Source organism: Papilio xuthus, unplaced genomic scaffold (genome assembly GCF_000836235.2).
Source record: "Papilio xuthus unplaced genomic scaffold, Pxut_1.1 DF826933.1, whole genome shotgun sequence".
In the NCBI taxonomy this organism is placed as follows: Eukaryota; Metazoa; Arthropoda; class Insecta; order Lepidoptera; family Papilionidae; genus Papilio; species Papilio xuthus.
This window is the reverse complement of record NW_013531716.1, coordinates 3,319,582-3,338,928: the sequence shown is the minus strand read 5'-3', so window position 1 is coordinate 3,338,928 and position 19,347 is coordinate 3,319,582. Positions and strand designations below refer to the sequence as shown.

The following is a 19,347-nucleotide window of genomic DNA, read 5'->3' as shown; positions in this document are numbered from 1 at the left end:
CGTCCGCGCCGAATTAAAAAAAAATAATGAGTAACCTATGTGTGCTTCCAGACTGTGTTCTAAAACTATGCCACATTTCAGCGAGATCCGTTGAGCTGTTCCGGAGATACCTTCAAACAAATATCCATCCATTCATCCATATAAACATTCGAATTTATAAATTTATTAAGATACTATACAAAATAGGTCTTATATTTTCTGAATATTATAAAAGAGTATTTTATACCTTAAAATATTTAAGAACGATGTAAAACGCCTTTTTTGTCAATGAAGTAGAGTTTTGTTGGAAAATGTCAGAGAATTTTTATTTGAAAGAAATATGAAATTGCAGAAAATGTTATGATATTCGTAGGAGGTAAACAAAATGTCGCTTATAAATCTATTGAAGGCTCCCAGTAAATTGCTTAAAAAGCATGTTATTACATTTCTGTTAATTCGGCGCCATGATTTAGGATGTAAGTACTTTATTTTTTTGCAATGATATTTGCCGCGTAACTTAGCAATAAGTGTCTTTTATATGTATGAATATGGAAGAAGCGAGGGAGATGCACTGAAACAGCGTTAAATGAATCTCCGTAATCTCTTCCGTGACATCCCTATCGTCTGAGTCACCCTGATGAGTTTTCTTGTCAATACAATTCCAAAGCACAATACTTATTGAATTCATTCCGCATTCCTATTTAATTCTTTATGTGAAACGCCGTTCATTGTCTCATGTGGTCTATTAAAGTTCCCCTCCACACTTCTATTTTATCTACCAACCTTAAAACTCTTTATGTATATGTTATAGTAACAGAGCAGAGCCTGCGTTACGTGGCCGTAAGACCATCAGCGTCCGTATCACGTTTGCGACGTAAGATATGGTATTTACTGGATCTGCCGGACTACTGCGACGAGGTCATAGTGCTAAAGTCTAGCGATGAGCGGGAGATACCACTCACGTCACTATGCCGCGGCAACGACCCGCAACATCCCTACATATTGGAAGTCTGGTTGCCTGAGAAACCAATGCTCTGTACGCATTCGAGCCAACGCCTTTTTTATTTTCCTATATAATTTTTTTCTGTTAGACTGAAGTAAAGTAATGAGGTGACGACACAAAGGACTGGGTAAAAAAAACTGAAAATACTAAAAATATACATTTAAAAACAATACATTGAAAATACAATGGTAGCAGTTTCCGTTTTAAAGTAAAATAATACCGCTCATTGACTTGAAGGTTGTAATTTAAACTGCTGGCTATTTATACTTATCGAATGCACGAGCGCAGTAAAAGTAAAATAACGAAGCGAGGCCAAAACGTCAGCGGAAATAAATCGACGGAATGCGACCGTAAACGACTGTTATTTGGCCTCATGATATTTCCGTTGCAAACTTCTTTCCTGATTTATTACCTCTGTTTATTTTCATGAAATATAAGTTATTTTCAGTGATACCCTTGTATCGTCAAGTCATATTTTTTATTCGCATAGATATATGAATGACGCGGTCGCCAACGACTCCGTCCGCGCGAAATAAAAAAAAATAGTAGCCTATTTGTTCTTCCAGACTATTTTAGCCATTCTAGAGATACCTTCAAACAAACTTCAAATCAAACAACAATCCATCCATCTAAACATTCGTATTTATAATATTAGTAAGATTAAAATCCGAACAAATCAATTATAAAGTGTGTTTATAAGTTTTTAAATGTGACTTAAGTTTATCACCATCTAGGCTATGGCTTCATATAAAAAAATTTAGTAAGATCAGTTCAGAAAAAACTACAGCAAAGATAATTACCGTAATTCTTTTACTGTCGAATTTAATTAAGCCCCGGGAGATTAAAACCGAATACTACATTTTCGAGCGAATACGAATTAAGCCCAAGTGCGACGACTCGTTTACACACCAAATTAATTTATTACCTTTTTTAAACGAGGGATTGTGATGGACATAATTTACTCAAAAATATTACACATTTCTTGTTATTTTAGGTATATCTGCAGCTAACAAAAATATGCTAACAATGGGTAACAAAAAATCTATTACGGATACTAATGGAGACTCACAGGATAACATAATACGTGAGGAGACATTGCAAGAAGATGTTGGGAAAACTGTTGGTAAGTTTCTTTATCTGGGGGTGCGTCAGGGCCTCCGTTGTAGCGAGCACCAACGAAAAGACGAAACTTTGGACACTATTATTTTACGATCTATTTCAACTACCAAAATTATTTAATTCCTAGTTTATCATGTGAAATCATGCACAGTGTTTATACAAAAGAAGCGATATCAATCCAAATTTACGTAAATCAACCGACTAAAATATTTCATAATTTTAAATGCAAGAACTTGGCCAATTTTGAACAGAATTAGTCATTGGAGTCGTTTTTTTTTAATTTGTTTTTACAGAAAACAATCAAAAGTCTGCGGATACAACAGGAGCATTGGAAGGTCATCGTTTGACAAATATATTGCACGCGGATCAAAAGAGATCGGATCTATCGTTTAAATTTTCTAATTCTTCGTTATTCTTTAAAATCCCCCGACGGAATAGCGCCGACAGCTTCACTGGTATTTTATTGAAGATACAAAACGATTTGTCAACACTCAGCTCCAAACTTAGTCATCTCGAAAACAAAATTCATGTATGATTTGCCATTAACTACTTTTTACTTTTTCATAGACAATTTTTATTTTTTTTGTACTTTTGTTGTTTATAGGTGAATAAAAACAAGAATTCATTCAATTCCGGTTTTTTTCTACACATATATTTCATACAATTTATACAAAATAAATATAAGGATATAAAAATAGCCTTTACTACACATATAATTGCCTCTCCTAAGTTGGTTTGTCATAAACAATAACTACTTTGAGCATAATTTTTTATATCTTATAAACAATAAAGTCCCCATATCGGAGGAAATAAGCTGTTGACATTTGCCATCAGGCATGCGAAATTATATAATCTGTGCGACAAATTGAACGCAAACGGAGATCCTCCATCTTGAAAATTGTGTATCTATCTCACTCAAAACTTTCTCTATTATTTTTGGGCTGTTTTAAAAACCATTGTGCATATGAATAAATTGTGTTTTAAAAATTTATGATTTCTTTAAATTTAAAGTTTTGATTATAAATAAACAACAATTTAATCTAGTTAATTTAAGTATGTAATTTTAAATTTACAATTTATTTGTATGCATTATGAAAACACCCCCCCCCCCAAAAAACGATGTCCTCCGCCGTCCGCCATTAAACCATTAAACTTTCATTCTCTCATATAACAAACGAAAATTTTTATGATATTGTTATATTTTATCCCCGTCAAAGAGACGCTTTCTTAGCCGCTGTAATGAAATACAATAAAGCCAATGCGGATAAAAAATTAGGAACTCAGCATCTAGGAGTAGGTAGCGCCCATTCTCCCGTATATGTAACCGAACATCTTACTCCTGGTTTTCATCAATGACATTACCTACTGCATTAAAACTGCAAGAAATTCGCGGTTTTAATGCAGTAGGTTCGCAGACGATTTAAAGTTATACAAGATTGTCAAATCCCCTGAGGATGCAAATCTCATACAAGAGGATTTAAATGCAATAGAAGAGTGGTGTTTTAAAAATTCTATGACTCTCAACGTAAAAAAGTGTTACCATAATAAATTTAGCAAGAAGAAGAAGCCGCTTGTCACAAAGTATGAGTTGGGCGGCGCGATTATTAAATCAAATAAAATTAGTATTCAAATGTTAAAAGACTTTGTTTATTGTTGTGTTTGGGTCGGACTTTAAAATGGGAGTGTGACTCGCTTTCCAATGACAAATTGACTGAAATTAATTATTAAAAAGTACACATCTTTAGGTTTGTTTATAATAAAATTATGAATAACATCAACAATATGTGATCTTATGAATATAAAGATATCTGTAATTGTTTATTTTTCTAAATAAACTAAGTTACCAGCAGTTACATCCAACCTCTGAAGTTTCTGTAACTTATTTAATAATAAGAATAAGCTTTAAAGTTATAATTAATTACAAAGGAAGAACATTGTATGAACAACTTATCAATTTTTAATACTTTCTGTTTTTAGGTGTGAAACAAGTAAAAAGTAGTAGAAAACATAATCTATGGATTCACAGAAATAGAATTTGCATAAAGATATAATTTTACATTCTATTCATATTTAAAAGAACTAAATGTTGAACTAGAACTTATGACCTTTTGTTGATTGCTAAAGAATAAATTTACAACAAAAATTGATGAAAATAACATAAAAGTAAGTACAAGACATATGACAAATTCTACATGGTAAGTGGTAAATATTAAGTAAGTATGCACATATTTCCAGCAATTACTTGAACAATTTTAACCTTTTAAATTGGCTTGATATTTAGTATAAATTGGTTTGATCGAAACATGAAAAAAATTTAATAAAAAAAATCAACTTAAACATTATTTAGGTTGTGTGTAGAATATCTCTCTATTATTGTTTCAAATATTGTAGATCAACCTGTAAATTGGTCATGTCATGACAAGTTTTTTAAACTAATTTGATTTATGATTCTATCATAGACATTTCACCAAAATGGGCAGGCAATAAAAGTTCCTATCTGTACCTGTAAAAACTAATCATAATTTTTTACATGGTTTGGGAGTTCCATCATTGTAGAGAATTGCAAAGAAGTTTTGTAAGTAAATGGGGAGAGATCCATATAATCAAAGAAAACCAGTTTTTTTTTAATAAGGTATGTAATTAGGTGAAAAGCAATAATTAAAGTGATTGTTATACACTTGAATCAATTAATTACAATTTCATTCTGTTGCAGATGAATAAATGCACCTCTTCAAGGTCTACAGAATTATTAAATGAAGGAATCTGCTTCAGAATTACTCACTGCATGTCCCATCTGTGCTACAAAGTTTGATTGTTTGAAATATTGTAATTTTAAACTAAAATTGATAAATAACTTTTTATTTTAAACGTCAAAAAGGAAACTGACAGATTGATTTATTTAGGTTGGTAGCAACATTGACTTGTTCATAATATTGCTAGCATTGAAAATGACAATTTTTATTCTCCCCGTCCCGTCTCTTATTTTATATACTCTTTGTTTGCCATACACGGTCTGCAATTTGCAATCGCTTTTTAAGCAATGCCGTTTTATTGAATTCAAGTGATTTAGGTTTTTCAATATTTTAATTTTTTTTTAATTTAATACACCCATAACCTAAATGTACTAGGTTATTGACCCTACTAAAATTATATAAATTACCCCTTTATATGGCCAAATTTATTATTTTTTTAAACAATATTAGTTCAATCAATAATTTACTCTATATGTATTTACAATTACCTACTTAAGGTAACAATTTGACTAAAACAATGTAACATTTCAACTAGGAAACGACTTCCTTGGAACATTAATTGCATGGCATCATGTATGAAAAAAAAATAGCCAAAGTAAAAAAATGGACTAAACAATAAATATTTTTGGTAATGTCAGACCATTTACATCTTAAATGTACATTGATTTAATATATTATGATTACTAACTGTACATAACAAATTTTTCTCTAAGTTTGAGAAAAACATTGTACACATAAAGCAGTAATAAAGACCAAATATACTTCGTATTGAGATATTGTCGCCTCAAAAAGGAATTTTCTTTCTGTAACAATAGAAAAATGATTTATTTCATCTATACATATGAATAAAATCCACATTTTGTGGATGATAATAAAAAAATAATTTTCTTCTGTCCGCAAGGCCATGTTTGTTCCGGGTAATCTACAGAAAGGAGGAACCAATATTGATGGGATGGTAGCATTGAAAAGGTAAAAGAATGGCTTCATGTTTAATTACTTCGGCTTGATCACAATATTTTTATGTGGTGACATCATTTTATATGGTAACTATATTTTAATACAATGAATAACCTTGACTGACCTTGTATTCAAGCTGGTATATACTCTGCGTGCAACATTTGGTCATGACCATAAAGCCACACATTCGCTCCTGCATACCCAACGCATACTCAATGCTACGGATCAAATCATTTGTCTTCAACACGAGCAGCGCTTCACGATTCACATGCTCCAAACATTGAGTCACGTGATGCAAGAAATTCGGTAACTCATTCTGAAATGTCGATTTCTGGAATACAAAGATTTAGTTTTAGAAAAGTTTCATCATTTTCCTATCCTTATCTGACTCAATTAGGGTTTGCACTCTAGGTTTTATAAACTTTACTAGCTGTCGTCCGCGCGGAGTATAAAAAAAAAAATTGTAGCCTATGTGTTCTACCAGACTATACTCTACATCTATGCCAAATTTTAGCAAGATCTGTTCAGCTGTTTTGAAGATACATACAAACATCCATCCATCCATCCAAACATTCGCATTTACAATATTACTAAGTTTTGGCTTTATTTTATAACTGCCTGCCTTTCACCGACTCTACTTGAAAGAGAAATTAAAGTTAAATCTTTTGAAATAAATTAAAAAATATATATGTAATCTTAAACTAAACAATTATAGCTAAAAGTTTCTAATAGATGTATAATGTAATTTTAATTTGCACCGTAAAATTACTGTCAGATATCAGTTATGTGGTTACTACAAATTACGAGCAGATCTTAATATCAGATTCAATTAATATTCCATTTCTTTTATGACAGTAATATTTTACTTCATACTGATATTATTAAGATGAAAGTATGGAAGGATATCCAGAACTAGTAACGTAACAGTACAGCTTATGTGACAGCTGAACAAATCTAGATAAAATTTGAAACCTAATTAGATTTCTGACTAGACAATCTGTAGCAGAGCATAGGCTACTAAGGTCCCCCATACACAAGGCCATGTAAATATTCAAAACCTAGCAATTTTGTCACTAAATGACAATACAACTTCATTTACAAACCTCTCGAGAAGATGGTTTTGTTCTGTCAATACCCTTTAATATGACATCCCATGGCCGTCCAGTCACCATACAGGCAAATAAACCATACAGATCTTTGGGTATGCCAAGTTTCTCCGCATGCAATTTCATTTCATCTTTATCTCTTGCTATTATAGACAGCCATAACTTTGAATAATGATATCTGAATTTCTCAGACAATTGCTGTAAAAATGAATACAATATTAGAAGAACCCGAATAAATTTAAAACATTTTAGTTAAAATTTAATGTATAGTATAATTGTCAAACTCAGTTTCCCTTTTTTTTCATGTTTTTATCCACCAAAGCATAGTGTGAGTTAAATCTTACTTTTTTAAATTCAAACTTTACTAATTTTATAAAGTTACATATAATTAAATATTTAATTACTAAATCAAATTATGGGTTTTTAACTCCAGAGAATGAATGGAATGAAAATATGTAATAAAAAATATTAACTGGTTTCTGATTCAATATTTACTAATCTATAACTTACAGCATACAAACCGTGGTCCAGCAGGAATACTGTTACATCTTTGTCACCGGGATCTTTCTTCACAAGTATGTTTCCCGGATGAGGATCACTATGCACAAATCCACTCACAAATATCATATGGGAATACAGATCACCGAGTTTTAAACATAGATTGTATTTATCTATTTTATGTTCCTAGAATAGAAATAAAATAACGGATTAACCTTATTTTACCCTTGGAGTTGGAATAACTAGTTAATAATTAGCAGCAGATTTTTGTTGGCTCCAGTAATCAATTGATTTTAATTCAACCTAAGTAAAAAGTGTTAGGAAGAAAATCCGAAAATGTGGCAGTGTATTGACCCAACACTAGCCTTACTAAATTGTTGACGTTTGTGGGGACACTTATTGCCACTATTCATTCGGACACTGGACTTTGTAACGAAGGCATGTCATTCACACCAAAGGATTTTAATTAGTAATGTCTAAAAGTAGGAATTGTCTTTAATATTTTTTCTATTATTAATGTACACTTAATAACAAAATAAATAGCCAACACTGAAATTATTTGTTAGTAAAAACATATGTAAATATTTACTTACATCAATATATTTCACATCATTTACTTGACCACCATTTACATACTCCATGACCAAGACCCTCTCAGTGCTGTAGTCCCAGAATATTTTTGGTACCTTTAACCACTTGTAATCACTAAACAAAGCAGACACCCTTTCTGCATTTTTACCTTCTTGCATAAAGTCCAACTCTTTTGCAATATTCTTCTTTGTTTCATCAATAAGCCATTGCATTTGGAAATCAGGGAATACTTTAGACATTGTAGTGATTATAAATTCCATCCATTTTAAGTCAATTTTAGTATTCTTTCTAACGAAATGATGCTGAACTTTAACAGCTACCTCAGTGCCATCTTTCAGTTTAGCTCTATGTACTTGTGCAAGGGATGCAGTGCCAAGTGGTTCAGGGTCAAACTCAATAAACAATTCATGGGGCTGAAATTTATATAAAAAAAAATTAACAGAATTGTTCATTAAATTTTAATTTAAATGAAATGAATAAATGATGCAATAATTATGAAATTAAAATGATGCAATACTTGAGACATCTGAAGAAAATGCAATGATTTACACACTTACATCCTGGTTTAAATCTTCCTTAATAACCTTATATAGTTCCTCAATTGTGTTTCTAGGGGCATCTTTATGCAAAACACGCATTGTTGACACGTATTCCGAGGGCAGCAGGTAGTCGAGCGCACCTACGTGTTGTCCGACTTTTATGTACACACCTTTGTTTGTTCGGCATAATTCAAGCAATTTCTCCGCACCAATTTGATGCGCCTCACTTTTGATTTGAATGTACTCTTTGGAGTTTTTATCCCACTCTTTGCTATATAACATGGACTTATAAGTTCTTCCAATATCCACAGCAGTATATGCTGCTCTCACAAGCCTCACAACAGCTAAAGAATTGTAATCGGTGTCACGATATTTCATAGCAGCAACGGCACTACCAATTGCTACTCCGCCACTTAAACCGTACCTAACTAATCGAGGGACTTTACTATAAACCATTTTAACTAGTATCTTCACAACCTCTATCACATTTTAAAACTTATGATATCCTCACAGAAGGAAGAAGTTTTTGTTTAATACAAAGTCTTCTGACTTCATGTTACGTGCACTTATGACTGTCAAACTGTCATATGCTTCTGACATTGATATGACATGAGAATAAAACGTCAACTTGAACTTGACAACTAGCTAATAAAAGAAAAGACGTCTGTAAACTGAAGGAATAGTCGTAAAAGGTGTTTAATAAGAATCAATAATTTTGATATTTCCAATCGAATTTCTTATATAAAATAAAGCTAGACTTTATAAAAATAAAAAGTGCCGTCGAAAAATATTTAATGTTAAAGTAAAGAAGGACGTAATGAACTCCAATACAAAAACCTTGTTGAGGACGCCACCATCTTTATAAAATTACACCGTGATTACATTACATTTTTTTATTGAAATTATAAGAAATTAGAGCCATATACTTTCGGCAATATGGCGCAGAGTGAGGAAAAGGATTTTTCTGGGCAGTCAATAATTCCCGTTTATATATATTTTTTTATCTCTGCGAGAGTATTTTCTTAAAATTCAATGTGCTCTCTTGCAACACTACTCTCATGCCACTACGCCATCTTTCTTTCGTTTGTGTTCCGCTTCCGTTGACAGATCTTTTTCAGGTTTGATCTGCAAAAATGAAGGCGAAAGGAGAGGTAAGGGAATTAAAAATAAACTTTCATATGAAAGAAAAAGTGTTGTTTCGATCAAAAAAGTTAGAAAACATCTGAATTGGTGTTACTTATTTAATTATCTTAATTGTAGTAACGATACAGTGAATATGTCAGTAGTACACGTTGTCTTGCCGCCTCATTTGTCGCTTTTTCGTGAATTTAATATATTGGATGTGAATAATTAGTGTAAAATATAAAAAAAAAATATAGCATTACTATCAAAAAGACCGCCTTTATAATAGTTGTAGAACTTATAAGTCCAAAAATCTGTCGTATACTTTATAGGTTAGGTAAGGCATGTCATGTTCTTGTGCATCAATCATAACAAAAAACATTTTATTATGATAGAAACAAGTACTTTATTAATATGTAAAATACAATAATTTAGAACATAATTAATCCTTAGAGGCAAATACTATTTGTTTATTTTAGTTGAAGGAATACGAAGTGATTGGCCGTAAACAGCCATCAGACAGCGAGCCCAAGCCGCCGCTGTACAAAATGAGAATTTTCTCTCCGGACCCAATTGTTGCTAAATCCCGGTTTTGGTATTTCCTGCGACAACTGAAGAAGTTCAAGAAGACCACTGGAGAAATTGTCTCTATTAAGGTAATAAAATTCCATTTTGACCAATTAAAAATAAAGTTATATTTTACTGGTATTACTATTAAAAATGTTACCTTCTTTGTGTTGTTTTCGTTACATAGATGTAAACATTAGATTGGTTGACCATAATCTACCAAATAGATATGAAATATATTTTTACAATAAATATCTATTTAATAATAATTCTGATGCTCGAATCAACCTGACTATGGGTAATAATAGTAGTGCACATATTGTTATAGTTCTTTACAAATATCTTGGTGGTCCAAGGTTACCAGTGTCCAGCACAATGCCTTCCCCCAACAGCCCGCTAAACCTAAAATTGTGTGATATATAAAACTACTCTTACTGCCATTGTAAAGTTCATCATGGAATCAACATGGAATATCATACCTTAATAACAAACCAGCATCAAGTATATTTTGCTTGTATTCTAGAAATAATTTGTTATCCTACTCTTTTATTTTGGTTTAAGATTGTAAATACAATTCTTGTAATTAAACTGTATAAATGTATACTCAAAATGAATGTCAATTATAGGAAATTCCAGAAAAGAGTCCGATCAAGATCAAGAACTTCGGTATCTGGCTGCGCTATGAGTCTCGGTCTGGTGTTCACAACATGTACCGCGAGTACCGCGACCTGAGCGTTGGCGGCGCCGTCACACAGTGCTACCGCGACATGGGCGCACGTCACAGAGCACGTGCTCACTCCATACATGTAAGACATAATTTCTTTCTTATGTGTCCTTATTGTAGAACCATTGTAGTTTTGTATGCCATCTACTAAATAATGCATGTAACAATTGATTTAAGGAAAAGGGGTTTGCAACATGGACAATTTTCACATGATTAATTTTAAAGTTATTGAGACAAGGTCATAAAATGTTTTATAAATTTATTATTAAATAACTTAGTATTATAGTTTGAAATATCTTGGTAAAACATGCAACTCTTCTGTAAGTTGTCGACTGGCGCGTATTTTGCGTTTCTCTTTTGTACACAAAATTAAAAAGGAACATAGTGAATTCCAACTATAAAATATATGTGGATTTAATTATTTTTTCTAATATTTCAGATTATCAAAGTGGAAGTAATCAAGGCGTCGGCGTGCCGGCGGCCGCAGGTGAAGCAGTTCCACAACAGCGGCATCAAGTTCCCGCTGCCCAAGCGCGTCCACCATCACAAGCGGCTCAACACCTTCGCATACAAGAGGCCCAGCACATACTTCTTGTAGTTTTGTAACATATTACACCTAATAAAAGCCATGTAATGTGGAAATTATTGCATTATTATTTATCAAATAACATAAACTAGCAAGACAATAGAAAGAAAGTAGGGTTTTAGCTCACTAAGTTACCTTGCCCTTGTGACACTTTTAATTAACACTGCTAATGATCTATAACTAAACGACTGTCCGATTTGAACGTGCAGGCGCTAATCTAGCTTGTGTTCACTTTCTTCACACTTCACAAACTATCAAACTTACCTAATATCTCGAGCTTCACCGCTAGTTATCGGCCGAGTCCTATTTAGTTCCCTTCCTTTATCACCCTTTTCTTCTGTGTGTTAGGTCCGCTAATGTCGGTTAGTAAATGTCTAAATTAAAAGAATCACAATCTGCTTTATTTTCTTTTAATGTTATGTTAAAAATAACGGAACTTCCATATTTAAATCTAATTAAAAACTCATAAAATAAAAAATAATATTCAAAAGTTTGACAAGAAAAATAGAATTTCACATTTCATGTTAAAAATGTTTTCAAATATCTCTGCAGCTCTAAAGTTCGCGCGACTCGTTGCGCAGAACACAATGTTAAGTGTAGCGGAGTGCGGAGGGAGGGCACTGCGTAGCGCGCACATCACGTAGAGCCGCCAAGATATTTAGAAAGAGAAACCTACGATTATTTTGAAAAAAATATTCTGCTTCATTCGTATATGACTTATTTTCTAATACACATGCATTGACTATATGCTCTCTTCCTACGAAAGTATGTAAGAAAAGAAATAATAATTGGAGAAAATAGAGAATTCTTTGCATTCCGCTCACCAGACGGAACTGAGCAATCAAACCAAATTTACATTGGGAATGTATTTCAACATTAAAAAAGATATTGATAATCATGTTAAATGAAAGGATCCTTTACTATCTACAAAACTGACCTCTATACATGTACAGGCTATAAGTCGTTACATTTTGTGCCTATTTCATTGTCGACATTTCCGCGCTGCAGGCATCGGTTAGTAGTGAACAGTAACTCTCACAGGTCCTAGTACGATTATTCTTGAGAACGTTTTCGTAACGTCGTTGACATAACTTGTGCATAAATTTCATATAAATTTTGATTTTATCAAGCAAACAAATGAAACAACGCAGCGACCTGTCCATATCTATAGAGGTCAATGACCTACACATTTGTGACAATCTTACAATTGGTCTCCACTGCCGATATATCTAAAAATATTCACTGAGAGGACAATTTGTTTTTATGCAGTGGTATCCTACAGTTACACACCTTCCATCTTGAAATTAAATTCCTTTACAAGTACAGTAATGTACAATATAAAATTTTTTAATATAATTATTTCGTCAAATATTGTAATAAAAGTAATTAACATATGTACATAATAGTCTTAGATATAAATAATATAAAATTTTATTGGTAGACAATTTGTTTTGAAACAAAATCATTCAATTTCATAAAAAAAACAATAATAAATTCGTTTTTGGAAACAAAAGGTGCGATTTAGAAAAGAAAAATCCGACAATTATTACATAACTATTTGGTTACAGTGTAAAAATAGTTAAATATAATTATGGAAGAAAATACCCTTCAGCATTCCGGGCTTGAATAAATTCATTGAGAGTCAGATTGTATAAAAAATAAAACTAGTTGCTATTATATTAAAAAAAAATTAAAAATGTTTACATTTTATCGCGAATTTGGAAACACTGAAATGATTTCAGGTAAATTAAAATAAATATTTTTAAACGAATGATGGGATTAGAACTCTAAACCACGTTTAATACATGGCTACAACTATTAGGCTTGAAAAAATTTGGCATATGTATCTTAAATCTGAGGAATACAATTTGTGAATTGGTGGTTGTGTATAGATAAAACATGTTGTTATACAATTTGTTTATGTTGTTCAACATCCGAGGACTTTGAGGGCTAATTTAGAGGCGGCGCGCTTTGCCTGCATCTTGTTGCTGCCGACTCCGTACACGGTGTGCTGGCGGCCATCTTTCGTAAACGTGACTGGAACCATCACCTTTGACCGTTCAGTCTTTGATAATGTGGCGTTTCTGTAACATAGAATTGTAAATTCGAAAATTGATGTTACAAACAGATTTGTCAATCCTAAATCATGAGAACTGATGAAACAAGAACAATACTAATTTTCTTAATTCAAATTTCATAAAAAAAATGTCAAATCACACATGATAATAAAATTGGACTGTTTGTATGTAATAACGAAAAAAAAATGAAAACACATGATATATTTGCTTTGTTTATAACGAAAATTGTTTTTTTTTCAATTATGTATGTCTGTCCGCGTTTGTTCCGGTTAATCTCAGAAACGGGTGGACTGATTTTGACGGGACTTGGACTGGACTTGGAAGGTGGCTGATGTATGTGGGAGGGACATCGGCTATTTTTATCCGCTAACAAAGTCGCGGGCAATCGGTTATTTTGCATACCCGAATTGCGGGCAGGCGTAGACCATCTCGGAGAGCACGGCGACGGGCTGGCGCGGGATGCGGCGCGCGAAGGCGTGTATCTCGCGGTGCATGATGCGGTACACCACCCGCCACACCGCGCACAGATCACCCCCACTGTCCAGGTAGATCGCGCCCGCCAGCGACTCGAACAAGTCGCTCAAAGTCTAAAACCATTTTTATTTATAGTCTATATTACTATTATAAAAAAAAGGATGGATGTTTGTAAATAAATGTTTAAACGTATCACTACAATGGCTGAACGGATTTCGATTTAATTGAGCATATATATATAGAACATAGTCTGGATGAGCACATATGTTTTTGTCTTTTTTTTAATTCCCCGCGGACGAAGTCCCAGGCAACAGCTAATATTATTATATTTATTTTTACTCGGTCAGTTAGGAAATATCATTAGCTAGCTATATGTCCCCACATCGTGCTGTAACCTGCACATATTTGCGAAGAAACTCAAAGATAGACATGAAGTCAACCAATCCGCACTGGGCCAGCGTGGTTGTCTATGCCTAGGTCATCCCTGACTTATAGTAGGATCCGAGTCCCTTAGTGAGGACGCATAGTAGGCTGATGATATATTTGACTGCACGGACGAACGCAAACTTATTCAAAAATTTATACACAAAATCACGAAATAAGCAAGAAACTGGACAACCTATTTTCATTTTTCTTTGACAGAGAATGCGGCGCTTGACAGGTCCTGTCATTAAAAGTCAAAGATAATATTTACTAAAATTGTCTGCTTTCATACCTTTGGTACTTCAACGTATTCTGCAACTTGACATTCCTCCTCCTCAATGAGGTAGAGAATATCCTCCACTATCTCGTGGTTCCTCTGCTCCTGATGCTCTACGAAAGCCATTATAGCACCACCCAATACTGGGTTGAGCTGCGAGCAAAGGTATCTGAAAATAATTTTTCATTTACGTATCGAAACTTCCAAATAAAAATACTACATTCGAGTAAAATTATAAAAAAATAATCTGGTCTGAATAAAGCACGTTTATGGGCTACATATTGACGCTAATAAAAAAAAACGTAAAACCTACTTGAAACTAGAAAATGACTTTAAAAAAAAACATAGCAAGACAACAGTAGAAGGATCCTATAACATGTTTTTTAACTTTAAGAGGGGGCGCTAATTTAGTTTCAAATTTACTGTCACAATCTTCAGGGGGTTTGGACAAAGTGCATTCGCTCCGAAGCGATTCCACAACGAACTTCAAAAATGTATACATGATGATGATGATGACAATAACTTTCGATAAGTCACGTGATTATTGGCGTTAGTTCCATACAATTTTGAAGTTCGCTATGAAATCGCTTTGATGAGAAATGTACTTTGTCTAACCCCGCTGGTCGGATAACTTCAGTCCATAGACCAGAAAAGAACATGACAAAACCTACATTCCAACAAGTATGGCAATTTTCGTCATTACCTATGTGCAGGCGATATTTTTATGCGGTGACCTTGAATTGCAGTGCCTTTGTGCTTTTCACCTAAAATTATGTTTCTGGACAACGATTCATGCGATATTCCGACCATGACTTACTTTTGTAATCCCAGTTTGACGACGTATGCTGCGAATGTGACATTATTGACGAGAGCTGATCTCAAGTCAGTGATATCTCCTGGTTTGAAGTCCTGGCACTGCTCGAATATGTGCGACGTTATGAGGAAATCCAACAACGCATCGCCGAGGAACTCCAGCCGCTCGTAGGAGCTTGTCAAACGATTGCGAATGTACGACGGGTGGGATAAAGCCTATAAACATACAATTTAATCATTATTTAGGGACTAATTAAGTGATATTTTTTTTAATTCTAATATTATAAAAACCAAAATTGAGATGCATGTTTAATATTACGTATCTCCGGAACGGCTAAAGGGATCTCGCTGAAATTTGGCATGGATGTACAGAGTTTGGAAGCACATAAGGGCTTCTAATTAGTTTTTTTTTTACTCAGCACATACGGAAACTTGTGCCGAAGATTATCTTTATAAAACTTACCTCTAGTAAAAGCGAGGGATCTTTGAATTTATAATTCAATATCTCCTCAACATCTTGTCGGCTGTAGTTTAATAGGAAATCGATCTCCGTGAGAGGTACGGTGTTCTTTGAGAGCACTGTTGTCATGCGTCTTGTTAAAAGTGATGCTAAATTGTCCTAAAATGAATACAAGATAATTGTTGATTTCGATTCGAAACATGTAACATATCGTCATCCCTCAAATTCTCTTTAAAAAAATAGAGACAACATGACATATTGTGTTAAAACGAATATCATTGCAGTGTAATTTAACAATTAACACTTTCCATACTACTATCGTAGTGGCATGGAACTTTTTGTATGTAAGTGAAATTGCGATTTTTTTTTCAATACGACTAGTTATGTTAGTAATATTATAAATGCGAAAGTTTGGATGGATGGATATTTGTTAGAAGGTATCTCAGAAACGGCTGCATGGATTTCGCTGAAATGTCGCATACAGGTAGAATATAGTCTGGAAGAACACATAAGCTACTAAAATTTTATTTGTTCGCAAAATGCTTTGATTCACATACATTTAAGTTCTGTTTTTTAAGCTGATAGTGGATTATACTTGATGTTATATATTTATTTTACAAAAAAAGTTACTCAAGTTTTTTTTGACTTATTTCGGAATTGACTTGTTATATAATATGACAAAGAAGTAAAGAAACGAATAACATAAACGAATCCAAAGCCAATTGTATCATACAAAGTTCTAAGGTACGCGGCAATGCAGAACATTGGCCGATTTAAGTTTGCGTTTTCCGTGAGAAACGTAAAACGATATCGTCCATGACTTTTATCTTTTTAAAATTAATCTAAGAGCTATTTAATGATTGCTATTTTTTATTAATATTTAAATTGAATGTTACACAATAAATAAGTATTTTACATAAAATATCTTCAAATAATTGGCAAGTCACTTCATCACTATCTGTTCGTTTTCACTCAATTATACTGATAATTACTTTAATCAGGTACCTTATGTAGTTTTATTTGAAATACGTAATAAATTCCACAGTTCCTTATATGAAGATACTTATCCTATCATTAAAAAAAAGAATACAAATGCACCAATAGTTACCTTCTCGGGTATAATTTTCATCCATTCCAAAATTTTGATAGCTCCCAAAATACCACCGTGCATCAAATAAGTGCCCACTAAAGCTTCCACACAATCTGCCACAGACTGAAAATAAAAATTAATTATTATTACTATACAATAATATTGTTAACGCGACTTGAAACGAAAACGAGAAACTGATCAGAGGCACATATTGTTGTCTCTTTCTTATCAAGCAGAATGTAAAGGATGACAATATGTACTAACACATGTCAGTGTAATAAAGTTCTGGGGTAACATAAAATAAGTAATACATTTGCAAACTATTAAACGATCTGAAGATGCGTTAAAGGTCTTTCATGATGTACTACTTGGAAGATCCTAATTCATATTCCTTACAATTAACACAGGAAAAAAAATTGAGCAAGGTCGTCGAAAACCAATCATCAAGAGTTTAGACGTAGTAGTACCGTTAGTACAGTCAGCTTCATGAATATTTCCAAATTTTAAATTTTAAAAACTTCTAGAAGCCATTGGTTATAAAAATGTATACAGTTGTCCGTTTATATGCTTCTTCTGACCATCAATACATGATATTGACGAATATTTGTAAACATATTTTTTTTAAACTGTGCTCTGTACAAGTTTCTAATATTTATAAATGTACACATATTTATGCTGCTGACTGTACACTGATACTGGGCGATTATAGTGAGATTTTGGTTATATGACGAAGTCTCTTTTCATTGTATCTGAGTCAGTACCTTGTCGTGCGTGACCTGGACGGACACATAACATTGCATGGAGTTTTGCGCGCCCCAAAGCGGCTCCTGTTCGGCCACACCGTCGCATTCTTTGTATCGTTTCTCCATCTGCGCGATACTGTCACTGGATAACTTGCCGCTTAGTGCATCTTCCAGTGGGAACTGCATACCCAGTAGGAACGACGGTCTGATCTGGAAATTACAAAGATATTTGAATTAATGTTAGACCTTACTTGATATATAAAGAGATGTAACCTTGTAATATTAATTAGTAGTGAACATGGTTTCTCTGCCAACATTATAGTTAAACTATGATATCCATATACATCAAAACAAATATAAAAACTCCAAATTACTGTACATCAATTTGTTTGTATGTATTTTCCCGTAGGATCATGACTATTTCTTTTCCCGCTTTATGAAACTACGGGATAGAAAATGAATAAAATGATACCTCTCGTTAAAACGTTATAATGGTATTAAGTACGAAAGATTCAATGCATTTTACGCAACATCACGCGTATAGCATGAACTTGGACAGTATGTGACTATATGGTCTACAAAGAGATTTGTCCCGGTGAGAGGGGCGCTGCTATCGCGGTTAGTTCCACCAAGAAGTATATAAAACATACTTATGCATAAGAATGACATAAGATAATAGAAAAAACATAACAGCTACATCGGATCAGGTAAGTTTGTTTGTTTAACATTACTTAGACTTTAGACTTTCGACTTTGGAATTACAACGCATGCCGGTAGCAGGTAGTTTGTAACAAAATTATGGTAAGAACAAATTTATCACGATAATATTTATTCATGATTCATCGTGTGTCATATCTAATCTAATGAATCAGCTGAAAAAAGTAATTACTTATCTACACTAATATCATAAGAGGAATTATTAGTATTTTTATGTAACGAATAAACTCAAAAAGTACTGGACTGATTTGGAAAATTATTTTGCCATTAGGAAATTACTCTTTACAAAAAGAAAAAAAAAGATTTTTTTTTCACCGAATAACATAGGCTATATTTATTACTATATTTTTCAAAACCGCGCGAACGAAGTCACGTGCTAGAGGTAGTTATAATTAATAAACTAATACCGTCATAATGTTTACATTACTTAAGACATTGACTTAAACTGGATATTAGTTGCAGGGTATTTCTTGAAGGAGACAAATTAGCAAATGAATAAAACGGTGTATACCAAACCAGAACGATAAAAAGAGTTACGAGAACGTTATTGTAATTTTAATATAATTCAACATTCAAATCCAACAGTCGAATTGAACACCTGGACAAAAATGGTAATAATAATATGTAAAATATATAGCTATCGTGTTAACAGCTGTTGATGGTACATAGGTCTAAATCACCTTTTTCTGAAGACTCTGGGGTCATGAGTAACAGTTAAATAATTATAA

The 19,347-nt window shown here is 33.1% G+C and overlaps 4 protein-coding genes and 1 long non-coding RNA gene across 5 annotated transcripts in view; 3 read left to right on the top strand and 2 right to left on the bottom strand.

Moving 5' to 3' along the window:
- The first annotated feature begins 256 nt into the window (after positions 1-256).
- Positions 257-2,728, top strand: LOC106121992 (uncharacterized). Its single transcript, XM_013317834.1, has 4 exons — positions 257-455; positions 791-1,015; positions 1,977-2,105; positions 2,395-2,728. Exons 1-4 carry the CDS (start codon positions 365-367, stop codon positions 2,634-2,636), a joined length of 687 nt encoding a protein of 228 aa, XP_013173288.1. The 5' UTR covers positions 257-364; the 3' UTR covers positions 2,637-2,728.
- Positions 2,729-4,461: 1,733 nt separating this feature from the next.
- Positions 4,462-4,979, top strand: LOC106122015 (uncharacterized). The gene is made up of 2 exons (XR_001228076.1): positions 4,462-4,733; positions 4,815-4,979. It is a non-coding gene; the product is annotated as an uncharacterized LOC106122015 (long non-coding RNA).
- A 46-nt stretch (positions 4,980-5,025) lies between these two features.
- On the bottom strand, positions 5,026-9,124 carry Adck1 (aarF domain containing kinase 1). The gene is made up of 6 exons (XM_013317718.1): positions 8,564-9,124; positions 8,009-8,419; positions 7,428-7,601; positions 6,915-7,115; positions 5,936-6,142; positions 5,026-5,657 (listed from the first exon to the last, which is right to left on the bottom strand). Exons 1-6 carry the CDS (start codon positions 8,999-9,001, stop codon positions 5,538-5,540), a joined length of 1,551 nt encoding a protein of 516 aa, XP_013173172.1. The 5' UTR covers positions 9,002-9,124; the 3' UTR covers positions 5,026-5,537.
- A 509-nt stretch (positions 9,125-9,633) lies between these two features.
- RpL18A (ribosomal protein L18A) lies at positions 9,634-11,600 on the top strand. The gene is given in 4 exon segments (NM_001311800.1): positions 9,634-9,696; positions 10,147-10,323; positions 10,861-11,040; positions 11,398-11,600. Coding segments are annotated over 4 exon segments (534 nt in total). The 5' UTR covers positions 9,634-9,678; the 3' UTR covers positions 11,557-11,600.
- A 1,373-nt stretch (positions 11,601-12,973) lies between these two features.
- The window catches only part of dcr-2 (dicer-2), a 28,522-nt gene continuing 22,148 nt past the window's right edge, over positions 12,974-19,347 (bottom strand). The window contains exons 28-34 of the mRNA XM_013317983.1: positions 17,921-18,112; positions 17,178-17,282; positions 16,073-16,228; positions 15,614-15,825; positions 14,812-14,965; positions 14,025-14,209; positions 12,974-13,628 (exon numbers count right to left, since the gene is read on the bottom strand). Coding sequence (XP_013173437.1) covers positions 13,472-13,628; positions 14,025-14,209; positions 14,812-14,965; positions 15,614-15,825; positions 16,073-16,228; positions 17,178-17,282; positions 17,921-18,112 — 1,161 coding nt within the window. The 3' untranslated portion in view covers positions 12,974-13,471. The remainder of the gene's footprint in view (positions 13,629-14,024; positions 14,210-14,811; positions 14,966-15,613; positions 15,826-16,072; positions 16,229-17,177; positions 17,283-17,920; positions 18,113-19,347) is intronic.

Coding starts and splice junctions, on each gene's coding strand:
- LOC106121992 (XM_013317834.1), top strand. CDS start 365: ATGTCGCTTATAAATCTATTGAAGGCTCCCAGTAAATTGCTTAAAAAG. Junction 456..790: donor TCGGCGCCATGATTTAGGAT/GTAAGTACTTTA, acceptor TATATGTTATAG/TAACAGAGCAGAGCCTGCGT. Junction 1,016..1,976: donor GCCTGAGAAACCAATGCTCT/GTACGCATTCGA, acceptor TTGTTATTTTAG/GTATATCTGCAGCTAACAAA.
- Adck1 (XM_013317718.1), bottom strand. CDS start 9,001: ATGGTTTATAGTAAAGTCCCTCGATTAGTTAGGTACGGTTTAAGTGGC. Junction 7,602..8,008: donor ATGATGTGAAATATATTGAT/GTAAGTAAATAT, acceptor TTTCTATTCTAG/GAACATAAAATAGATAAATA. Junction 5,658..5,935: donor TATACCAGCTTGAATACAAG/GTCAGTCAAGGT, acceptor CTATTGTTACAG/AAAGAAAATTCCTTTTTGAG.